General features: G+C 35.5%; 1 protein-coding gene across 1 annotated transcript in view; it reads right to left on the reverse strand.

Moving 5' to 3' along the window:
* RYR2 (ryanodine receptor 2) overlaps window positions 1–13,011 on the reverse strand; it is a 786,704-nt gene that overhangs the window by 371,409 nt on the left and 402,284 nt on the right. The window contains exons 13-14 of the mRNA XM_054561059.1: window positions 11,055–11,238; window positions 8,915–9,050 (exon numbers count right to left, since the gene is read on the reverse strand). Of these exons, the coding sequence (XP_054417034.1) occupies window positions 8,915–9,050; window positions 11,055–11,238 (320 nt within the window). The remainder of the gene's footprint in view (window positions 1–8,914; window positions 9,051–11,054; window positions 11,239–13,011) is intronic.

Raw genomic sequence — 13,011 nt, forward strand, 5'->3', positions numbered from 1 at the left:
AAATTTAGCAATATAAATTTAGTATTTATAAATCAAATTTAGCAATACATTAGCAACATTTCATCCAAGTGGAGATTCATTCCTCCAAAGAGACAAAAATATATCAGGAAATCTGTTAATGAGTAAAAGATAAAACGATCTCAATATATTATGAAAATATATACATTTCTAATGAAAAAAATTAACTCAGTAAAATAGAGTACCTCCTGAACATCGTGCATGCATGCGTGTGTGTGTGTGTGTGTGTGTGTGTGTGTGTGCATGTGTGTGTATGTAGGCGCATGTCATGGGTACCAATACATTTTACAGATAAATGGAGTCTGTGAATTATTATAATTCATCCAGTCAATTAAGAAGATATCAGTTATGTGAGTTTCTAAAGTAATGAAAAAGTATGCAGAGAAATACAAGGAAGCTCATCACAGCACTCCTTTTAACAGCAAAATACTGGAATAGCCTAAGTGTGCCTACATAAATAAATGGTGACATTCCTTCAGCACAGAAGTGTACATCTACTAAAGCCTGACAAAGGTTTATAGTTACTGCCAAGGATAGAGGCCCACAATATAGAATTAATTGAAAACATCTGCTATAAAAGAACATTGATAGCATGATTCCATTTTTGTAAAGTAAATGTATATACTGAATATAAGTACATGTATACCATGGAGAAAACTGTGTTTTTTAGAAATTTCTTAGAGAATGAGAGCTGATATTTGGGGGGAAAATATCTTGATAAGGGACTGAGATAGAAACAGAGACCTTGAGGAAGACCAATATTCGTGGGACTGCTTCCCCAGGTCAAAAAGTACATATTCTTATTCCAAAATAAGGTGGAAGAAGAATGGACCCAGGAGAGGAAAAAAAAGGGCCATGTCCTGTAATATGATCTTTCACAGTGACCCTTTGAACCTGCAATAAATTCTGTCAAAAAAAATCACAAATGCTCAATAAGAATGGAAGTTAGGATGTGAAGAGGTGATGTTCTGTGGCTACACTTTCACTCTTAGAGAAAAAATAGACAACAATAAAAAAGCATGGAAGCCTGAAAAAATGTAACCAAATAAACCCCTAAAATGTACCAACATCAAAGGAAAGCCTTTTGACTATCTTAGTCCATGAACCTGGAATTTGGAGCAAGATGAGCAAATCTTCAAGGAGAGGAGGGAATAGGTGATGTCTTGCTGCAAAGATGTGCACAGATATGCACATACAGTGTTATTCTGCAAGCATGCATGCAGGTGTGCAAAATGTTTTGTGCATGTATTACGTGATAAATATTTAAAGGAACATCTGTAAAGGTTATAGATTAAAATGGGTGGTTAAGAGTAGTTTCCACCTTCTTAATTTTTCTTACTTCTTCCTTATCTAAAATGCATTCATTTTAATACCAAATAGTACAATAAAGTTAATGTCTTTCCAAAAATAAAACGGAAAACCATGCCATCGTATCTGTAGTGGCTTTCATTATGAGATGTCTCAGAGCACCACCGTCATCTCCAAAGTGCAATGGCAACTTTGTATGGTGCGTCAAGGTACAAAAACAAAAGACAAATGTTCTTCCCTAAAACTTTACAATACTCTTTAATCGCTGCCTAATTAAAGACTAAGTTAAGATCTTTTATATTCCATATAGATCTTTTTTCTCATATATTTAAGAAATATCAATGTGAATGTATCAGGCACTACAGCTGGCCCTGTGAATATGAGCTCAAATAAAATGTGAATAAACACAATGCAATGACTTACAGGTCATCTTCTATTATATTTTAAGCTATTTTATATGTGATACTCTGTTTTATTACACTTGATATGGTGCCTGCAACTTAGTAGGTATGGTATTTCTTAACATAACTGAATGAATAGATAGTGTCCAGTCTCCTATAAAATAAGAATATCAGTGGTTAAATAACTACAGTCCAACTTAAGTAATATAAAAAAAAAAACTTTGAACTAAGCTCTTAAGAAGGAAATGCTAATTCACCAAACCAATTTTATTAATGTTAAAAAACTAATTAAATCCCTACACTTTTATCCAATTAGAATATGAAAGTCATGCAGTATTCACAATTAATAAAAAATGGTTTTTGAAAACAAATACACTATTCTGCATTTCTTTACTTTTTAACAATTTAGTTTCCTGTGGTAAGAATATTTAACTGAGATCTATCATTTAAAAAAATTTAAAGTGTACAACGCAGTATCGTTGACTCTTGGTACAATGTCATACAGTATATCTCTAGAACTTATTCATTTTGCCTAACTGAAATTCTATGCCCACTGATTAGCAACTACCCATTCCACACTCCTCAGTCCCTGGGCAATCACCATTCTGATCTTTGATTGTTTTTGTTTTGTTTTGTTTTTTGAGACAGATTCTCACTCTGTTATCCAAGCTGGAGTGAGCTGGCGAAATCATAGCTTACTGCAGCCTCGACCTCCTGGGCTCAAGTGATCCTCCCATCTCAGCCTCCTGAGTAGCTGGGATTACAGGCACACTTGCCATTGCATCCAGCTAATTTTTAAACTTTTTGTAGAGACAGGGTCTCGCTATGTTGCCCAGCATGGTCTCCAACTCCTGGCCTCAAGTGATCCCACTGCCTTGGTCTCCCAAAGTTATGAGATTACAGAAATGAGTCACTTTGCCTGGCCCCATTCTTTAATTCTATGAATTTAATCATTCTAGATATTTCTTATAAGTGGAATCATACAATATTCATCTGTTTTATTAGTATCATCCTATCCCCGGAGGGCTTCATGCTTTAATGTCTTTACATTCTTGAACTCAAAATTTCACAAAAGACTAAAAAAACTTAGACTTACAGAAAAATTTAGATTTAAAGAAATTCCAAGAAATTACCTTCACGTTAAAAATTTATGCAACAAATACTGATTCCCTGCTTTGTGTCAAGCATTGTTCTAGGTGCTGGAGATACAGAGGAAATGAAACAACATCCCTCTTGGAGTTTACATTCACAGCCTGGAAACACTAAGTGAACAGGCCCTATGCAGCACAGAAAAATGAGGGGCTAACTGGACTAAAATCTAGAAACATTTTCCAAAATATTGAGATTAACAAGTAGATGCTCCTAAGCCTGAAAAAAAAAAACCCATTAAACAAACAAACAAACAAAACAAAACACTTCAGAATGTACTGAAGAATCTAAGAAGATAATGCATTGAAACTTCTTGGAGAGCTTGGAGAGCTGTCCCTGCGTTTGGGGATCTTGTAAACTGGAGTTTGAGGACTCCTACCCAGGAACTTGCAAGGGTGAGGGACAATGAGACTATTACCAAACTGAAATTTTAAAGGATGTGTCTTGTTTATAAGATACGTTTCTAAGACTTCCTGAAGAACAAGATCGGAACTATCTAGGTGCACAAACACTAGAATAACACCTGATATGTGCATGTCTAAAGCCCATTTCCTTCTTTTTCACCTCTTGACTGCCTTTTCTCAATGTTTTATGGCATTTAGGGAGATCTGCCTTCTTGAGACACTGGGAAAATGGTTTGAATGTGCAAAAATAATGGCCAATGGCTGTATCCTTTCCAAGACTTCAAACATTCATTTTGGCCATACTCAAAGAGCAGCAATCTATCCTTGTTGGTTTCATACTTTGACTCTTCAGAAAATGAGTATTCATAGGAAAGTTTGCCAAATGACCATTTCTCAGACATCTTTAGAAAATCATTCTGTCTTGTAAGCATCCCACAGATTAATCGTGTGGATGTCAGAAAAGATGTATGAAAGCATGCCACAGTGATGCTTTTCCTACTATGAGTATCGCTGTTTCTAAGATCCTGAGGTATTCCAAACAGTAGGCTTATAAATCTACCTTTGTCATTCTCCACCTAAAACACATGAAATATATCCATGTCGAATGCAAAATTGTTATAGATTCTTATTCCCACCTTCTTGGTTTTCTCTCTGTACAAAATAGACACACTGAAGAAAAAATACAAAGACAGTGGCTTATTTCACATATAACCCCAGGAGAGAATCTATGGTCTACCTATTTGGAATAATGGGAAGGAGGCTTAACAAATTTGGAGTTAATATCTGAACCAAAGGTTTTGATAGCCAAATAAAGAAGGAAAGGTAGATACACATGTCTTACAGGACTCCAATTATTGCTGCAGATCTGAGACTTTTCCAGACAAACTGAAGTATATATTTAGGTATATATGGCATGATTACAATGAATTCAATAAAAAATATTGGCAGCAGATGGTTCTGAAGTCTTTTGCATGTCAAAATTCAACATAAAGTTGTATTTGTTACCCTTTTCTGGTCATGAAATCGATGCTCGCTATAATACAAAAAGAAAATCATAAGAACTCAAAAACATTAAAAAAACTCTCATAACTCTATCCACTGGAAACACCCCACCTCCCACTAAAATTACCATGTAGATTATGGGAAGAGATTCTCTTCATTTGCACTAATATATAAATGTTGTTTTTTTTTTTTACTCAACTGTAATTAGTACATTCAGTTTTTACTTTTACTATCAATTATCTGGCATTAGAGATATATGTTAACTACTTTTTTCAATTATAAAAGTAATGCATGTTAATAGATTCAGAATAATGAAAAATAAAAGATCAAGATCTCTCTCCCAAGTTGTAGCCCGCTAACTAGACAGAATCAGCGACATCAGAGGTGAAAGGAAGGGACAGACCAGACCAAGAACTAAAAGAACGCAATACAGAGAGGTTAGAGACAGAACAGCAACATCTGGTTGCTGGTGAAAGGAAGAAACAGACCAGGCCCTTCTTCTTAAAAGAAGGGTGTAAACAAGGTCACAGAGTCTATGAAAGTTCATGAGAAGTGTGTGAGAGCTCCCTGAGGTCTGAGTAAAGATTGGAGAAGAGAAGGAGTGAAGGTAAAGAGATTAACCACAAATTTTACCATATGTGAATATCATTAAGATCTGAAGTATTTAGCTGTATATCAGATGGTAAAGATGCAGATGTGCGATACTGTGTTCAAAAATGGGTAGAATAATAGAATATAAAATTTGCAGTCTGGGGATAGTGATAAAGCAAACTTTGTTCCTGCCATTTTCCGATGAGGAAAACAAGAACCAGTATACACCTACAATAATTATGATTCTATGTGCTCTATTGGCTAATCCATAACATTCTTTGCTATATCCAACAAATCTAAGTAAAGTTTCTTTCCTAGGACATCTTCGAAAAGCAAAACAACAATAATAAGAATGAAGCAAAAGGTTGGAGACAAAAGTTTTACCATGTTAACAAGAGAAAGGATGATAACAAATATCCAAAAGAAATGGGAATAATGATAAGAAGAACAATAATATGCGATGCTGAGCATTTTCTATATATTATACCATTTAAGCCACCCAACAACTTTATGAGGGGAATGACTATTGCCATTTTACAGGTAATATTTATAGTGACAATAGATGCTACTTGCTATGTGCCTGAATGAAAGCTCAGGTGCTTATTTTTCAAGAAAGGAACCTAATGAAAGAGGAGTAAGAGGTCCACTGGTTTTTAATACACTAATTTGATAGCCAAATGCACCCTGCTACAGAAAAGTCAATGGAAATCTCTGTAACGTATTTATTAAATAATTCAAGCAAATATTTATTGACTGCCTACTCTATTCAAGCATAGTGCTAGGTAGTGAATAAAAGCATTCTGATTAGAATCCAGTTCATAAAACCCTTTGAGGAAGTAGACGAGTCAACATTTGGGGTGGACACTTCAGCTTCTTGGCCACCATCCTCTATAACATTCATTCCCTATATGACAGATAGGCAGTCCAAGGACTTGACCCAGTTTCAAGAGTGGATCCCCGATCAGTCAAGACCAATGTTGGTAAAATTTCCCTACTCTCGCCAGAATGACTGGTTCAGGAATGGCCAGACACAATTTGGGCTAATGAGATGCGAGGAGCATTGTATTTGGGGATTTTAGGAAATAGCACACTCTTTCACAAGGGATAACTTCTGGAACAAGCCCTCTTTCACTTTTCCCATGTCAGAAAGAAAGTATGCCGTGCTAGGAGCTGATAGCAGACAGCTGAGACCATCAAGAAAAGGCCGCACTAGAGGAAGATGACTCCACGGAAGGCAGAGTGGAGACATAAAGCAGCTGGTTCTGGAGATAAGATGGAGCCATTGTGTCAAACCCACTGGTAGACTGTGAGCTGTGCAAGACCCCAAATCCCCTCTGTTGTTGAAGCCAGTTTGGGTTTGGGTATTCTGTTATTTCCAACTGAGCACATCCCAATAGAAACATCGCTCCGCCTACAAGAGTTCCTTTCTCGTTCTATTTAAATAGGTAAGCCATTTTAAAATCACACCTCTAGCCACGTTCCAGTAAAAGCCAACCTCAAAACTAATTAGGAGCAGGAACTGTGTTCATACCCACCAAGTCCCCAAGATTTTGTAAAGTCTATTAATGTTACTTTTGTAGGTTCTAAAATAATCAAATTTAATCCCCAAATAACTCTGTGGAGGTAAAGGGAGGATTAGCTTGAGAAATAAGTAGCTCAGAAGAATAAAGCTGAAGTGCTAACTTTGCTGCAATGGACCTTTTCTATGATTCTATAAAAAATTATAATTCCTTCTATTCATTCCTGCTACTCATGGATACAATACCTGTTGAAGGGACCAATGAACAGAGACTATAAAAAGAGTTGATATGAAAATAAAAGTAAGATGCATATTTTCTAGATTTACCTAAAAAACAATGTTCTTTCTGCACGTAACACTTTCTACCCTCAAACACACATACATGAAATTCTTCTTTTTTAAAATTTAGAGATGGTTGCCCAGGCTGGCCTCAAACTTCTGGCCTCAAGCAATCCTACCAGTTCAGCCCCCCACGTAGCTGGGACTACACACATGAGCCACTGCATCCAGCTAGTTTTTATTATTATTTAGAGACAGGGTTTTCCTATGCTGTCCAGGCTAGGTGATGCAACTCTTTACTTAAGCATCGAGTTTATCCAAGAAATTCATCTCATACCAAGTGAAGAAGGTAGGATGTGGTGTTAGAAACATCACCACACTGTAGTCTCTGTTATATTATGAAATTTAGTGCTATAACTTCTGCATTTGCAAAGAAATGCAATCATTAGAATTTTGGCAACCCAAAATCTTTACCTCAATCGTTACTGTGGGTAAAATAATGAATCCAAATTACTATAAAGCCTCAATATCCCTGGTCCTGTTCTCAGAAATGGCAGCTGCATGTTACCTTTTAGTCTGAAAGTACCAAACTGCAAGTGTTCAATTTTAATGGCATATCAAATAGCCCACCTAATGAAAACATATTAACAATTCTAATAGGCACAAGAGTTTTATAAGCTAGGTTGTATTTTGACTTTATAAATTTTAATGACATTTAATTAGATTGTAAAGAATTTTCAAATATTTTGACTATCCTTCATTCTTTCCATTAAAAATGCATTATTTTTTCTTTTTTTTAACCTTTTTTTTGCATTATCTCCTTTCTATACTTAGGTATACTTTCCTATTTTATCAGAACTTAGTCATGTAATGAATACACATTTATTGAGTATCTCCTATGTGCCAGACATTCAGTTAAATAACAGATACAAAAACCAGGAAGGTGCTATTCTTGCCTTAGAAATCAATCACACTTTTAACTAAATAAGAAATGTGATGAGTGCTATAAAATACAGGTGAAACTTAGTGGCAAGAAACCAGAGAAGGAAGGTTTAATTATACTTAAGAGTTGGGAGAAACATCAAGAATAACTTTGTTTTTGTTTTTGTTTTTGTTTTGAGATGGAGTCTCAATCTGTCGCCTAGGCTGGAGTGCAGTGGCGCAATCTCAGCTCACTGCAACCTCCGCTTCCCGGGTTCAAATGGTTCTCCTGCCTCAGCCTCCTGAGTAGCTGGGGTTACAGGTTCCCGCCACCATGCTCGGCTAATTTTTTGTATTTTGGAGATGTCTCCACCCACAGCAAAGGCCAGGCAGGCTTTCTGTCTAGTGTAACTAACTCATGCTCCCTGAGCTCAGGATTCCTTTTCTGTAACTCAACCAGCTGCATGTGCTGGTGTCATCTGTCCCCTTCACGTTGTCTTTTGAGAACTGGGGCTCAGAGAATTGGCACTACAGCCAATCTCTACAGCTACAGCCATTTCTTTGACTACTAAACTATCTCTCTTTACCCTAACTGCAGGCTAACTTACTAGCTTGAAAATAGGGTAAAAATCTCAGACCCTTTAGTTTTTGACAAGAGACAAGTAGAAGCTACAGGAGGTCAAAAATAATGAGGAGCTGTGTTTGCAGACAGCCCACAGGAATGCAGTGTAAACCACAGCAACTGTCACTTAATCAATGTCAGGTGTACTTAGAAGTTGCCAAACGGAGACCATATAAAGAATAGAGAGAAGACTGGAGCAGATCATTGATAAAATGGGAATGTAAGGAATTAAGAGGGACTCTTGCAGAACTAACTCCAAAAGCAAAAAGGAAATATTTAATACACATCCATATAAAGGCCCCTCATCTGCAAAGACTGCACCCTGAATGACTTTCTCCTCCTTTAACCAAAGGCAAATCTACTTCTCTAGCTACCTTTCTCACTCAGAGATGGATTTTAATACTAAGCACCATTTGATTTAGCACAGTAAATTAAAAATTAAGTCTCAATTAGGAGGCATGTTATAAAATTGCTGTAGCTATTATGTGATTTTTTTTGTTTTTGTTTTTGTTTTTATTTTTTGTAGAGATGGGGTCTTGCTATGTTGTCCAGGCTGGTCTCAAATTCTCGGCCTCAAATGATCCTCCCACCTCAGCCTCCCAAATTGCTGGAATTACAGGCATGAGCCACGACACCTAGTCCATTTATGGACATTTTAAATAGATAACTCTGTTGCTGTGAATCCAATCACGCTTCTTACCCAGCAACTCATACAGAGAATTCAGAATGGATTTCCAAGACTCTCCTGCTTCTCGCCCAGCAACATCAGCAAAGTGTGCTGCGCTGCTGTAGACGTGCAAACGGTCTATGCACTCGAGCACAAGGTTGATCATTCCCTGGAAGGTTAAAAAAAAAAAAAAAATCACCATCAGACATCCAAAACTGTCATTCTGCTTACAGACTAAAAATGCTAAGTTGATTTAAAAATAGAAGTCTGACTGAAGGTTCATCTACTAATCATAAAGAAAACTGTGATCATTCAAAGGACAGGAAGACACACATTTGCATGTGAAATGAAATGTTCTTCAGACAGTTCAAGCAGATTTTAAATTCTGAATGCCATCATCAAATAGCAGTGGAAGAACAACCTAAAAATATGTACTTCATACTTATGGCCTTCTATTGTTAAGTGACCATAAGAGCAGATCCTTATTCTTAGGCATTATTATTATTATTCTTCTTAAAGATATAGTAAATCAGGTAAAGCTCATGAAAAGATATTTTTAAAGCAAATCAAAAATGCTGTAATGCATTTTTGCATTATAATGAACTTTGTAAGATACAGCCTGAGTTTGAAATTATGCTTTATTTTTATTATTATTGGTAGATCAAGGTTGTAAAAAGCGTGGCAAACCACATAAAGCGTTATAAACCACTATCTAATCCAATTAACTTATTTCACACAGAATTTAAGAGATACCATGGACCTAAGAACATTTCCAAGTCCCCATGCAGATTGTCTTATATGAGAAGTTAGGAAAAAAACTAAATTACTATTTTAATTTTTACACCCCAATATTTAATTTTACTTCTTCCAGATATCAAATAAATGCGGCATTGTAAAAGAGTCTAACAATTTGGCATATGTGAAAGCTCCCAATAAACTAGTCCATGTTATTATTGGTTTATGTTGATACTTTTTGCTTTCGTGCCATTGAGGTCTCTAGATAGGTCATCTCTTTTGAATACCCAGTGGGAACATCCTCAAAAAGTTATGTCAGTTTCAAGAGTTTCTGATGAGATATTAGAACACAGCTTTAAAAGTAGACAGGGATTATGAGAACCTAGTAATAACCCTTTCTGGTTTTGTTTGTTTAGTTTTATTTCTCTGTGTCACAACTTTTATTTTAGGCTTTGGGGGTTCCATGTGCAGGTTTGTTATGTGGGTACATTGTGTGTCACTGGGGTTTGAAGTATAAATGATTTCATCACCCAGATAGTGAGCAGAATACCTGATAGGTAGTTTCTCGACCCTTGCCCTCCTCCCACCCTCCACCCTCAAGTAGGCCCTGGTATTTATTGTTCCCCTCTTTGTGTCCATGTGTACTCAGTGAATAACTTTTTTTGTTACTTTTACAAACCTAAGTATTTATTCAGAAAAAAATAATTATTCTGCAAACAAGATGCATTGAAAAGAATGGGAATCCAGCTGAACAAGCTGATTTATCCCATCAACCCTGGTAGTCTCCAATGAAGCTCCTGACTATATTAGAACATTAGATATATCATTTGGTCCTTCTTTTGTTGTTTATAAAATATGACACTTGAGTTCTTTTTAGCAGTAAAACTTTTGGTGCAATACAATCATACATGGAAATGCAATAGATGCAAAGGGGAAGGGTAGGGTTGCTCTGTCCAACTAGGGTTCCTGGAGCTCAGCCTACTCGGGTAGCCCTCTCCTGACAGCTTCCATCCCCAACACGAAGCTTCCTGTGGATCCTGGGCCATTTCCAAGGAGCACCTGCTGAATAGTTTGAAAACCCTGATGCTTTCTAAAGCCTGTATTTGTATAGACACTTTAAGATTCTTAATTGATATAACCCACATGAAGAGAACTATAGTGCTTGCAAAAGACCAGCGTGAGGACTGAGCAGAGAGTAAATGTCTCTTGCCAGGAGAATGAAAAGATTCACGTTTTTAAATTAATACTCATGGATAGTATAAATAAATAAAAATCACGTCAAGATTTCTCTAAGGCCTGTTTCTCCTGTTCAGTAGTATACTTTCTCCTCTATATTGCAAAACACAAAGATGGTCAAATAGATGGAGAATTTTCCCAACCAAGAAGCTGTTTTTACAAGACAACAACAGAAGAGAAATGAGTGTTGATAGAAACGGACCTCTTCCTGGAAGAGATTTTGCCGATTCTTCAGGGCTCGTAGTCTGTTCTGTTTGTCTTCATGCTCTAAATGCTCATCTGGGGGATGGAAGTAGCCAATGAGATCCTGCAGACTTAGACTTACGGACTCTATAGGCAAATCGACTGTGGAAGCCTTCGCTTTCTTGCTGAGAGCATCAAGGCCCCTAAAATAAACCATAAACATTTCTCTATTGTCGGTGATTCACAATTTTATCATTTTTCCATTTATAGATGATTTCAGGCATTAATCTCTCTCCCTACATCACTGTAAAAGGGACATGTCAGAAAGGTCCTCCTGCTCCTAAAGCAGTGATAATGAATTCTGATTCAAGTCAGAAACTGTGCAATGTTGTTATAAAAAGCAGTATCAACGGCCACTCATCCAGAGAATAACCTTATAGGCCACAGGAACAGTGCCTACAAAATCAATAGTTGAAATGTTCAGAAACCAATTGATTTTCATTGGAAAGCACTACACACTTTAAGGCTTCAGGCTGTATCTTCCCAGATTCATAATTCTGACATTTCCTTGTGGTTTGTTTTCAAAAAGGAATTCCTAAGTTTTCGTGGACCCTAGCTTGCCATTCTGTTTAATTCCTGTGAGTTCAAAAATATATTCTAATGATGTTAATTTAGAAAATTTGCTTATTAATTGATAAATATATATTAAAATGCTTTTCTATTATCTGAAAGAAATGCATTTAAAAGTTATACTAACAAAAACATCATGAAGTATTTTCTAGCCTTGGAAGAAAGATATATTACTGGCATGTAAATGTGTTAATTTATTGAACTTACTGAGATTCTCAGTTTTTAAACTCATAGCTTTGAATGTATCTGAAAAGAACTTTAAAACATGATGTCTATAAATCAAAAGTATTTCAAAATAAAAATATTTTAAAAAACACAATGCATACAATAAAAGAATGGGACAATACTTCTACTGTAGTTGATATTGTAATATTCTATAGCCATGACAAGTTGTTAATGCACAGAAATATTACACTTCCATTCCTGCTCTCTGTATCAGCAAAACCGTATGGTAACATTTTATCCCAAGCAAATGTTTCTGACTAATTTTCTGACTATGCTGGAACTTACATTACAGAACAACAAAATACCCATTAATGAGAATTAGCTTTGAACTTTATAGTTTTAAAACATTATTTAAAATATGTCATCACTTCCACAAAGATTGCTAATGATTTTGGAATATTTGATTTCAGCTTTATCAAACAGTAGAAACAGTAAAACTGTACAACTATTTTAAAGTTTTTGCCTGAAATTCTATACAAATTATATATCAACAGAATTCATCTACCCCCAAGTTTTATCGCCTCTATAAGTTTTTCTGTGCCCAAAAAGCAAGAGTGACTTTTCAGTAGAAAATTATTTTTCCCATTTAATTCACATGCAGTGAAGTATTTTTCTAAACATTTTACCCCATTAACTCCAATTAAACATAAATAAATGTATAACAAATTCAAACTCAACTCTTAATAAGTGAATAAAATTCAAAAATGATTCAGTATCCACATTTTCAAATTTAAGTGAAAACAGTAGTAAATGTCAGTTTTTAGGTTACTACATTGAAATAAGCATATCTACCATGAGGAATGTAACTATTCAATTACTTTGTAAGAGAAGCCTCTTGTCAGAAGAAATGTCGTCCAAACTTCTAAAATTAGTAATTATGTTATGTTTCAGGGCTTTCCTCTAATACAAAGATGTATATCATCTTAATTTATGAAGAACAAAAAATATAATCAAGGAGAAAAAAAATCATCCAGAAATCCAAAGATAGTAGAATCACACTATGCTAGAGTAAAAATGAAAGCTATTAACCCTACGGCTACATTTTGTAATTTAAAGATTAAACTATATTATAACCTAACAAATATAGTTATTTTTATATTTAAAATAATATAAAATGAGAG

The sequence above is a fragment of the Pongo abelii genome, chromosome 1, assembly GCF_028885655.2.
Source record: "Pongo abelii isolate AG06213 chromosome 1, NHGRI_mPonAbe1-v2.0_pri, whole genome shotgun sequence".
NCBI classification, from domain to species: Eukaryota; Metazoa; Chordata; class Mammalia; order Primates; family Hominidae; genus Pongo; species Pongo abelii.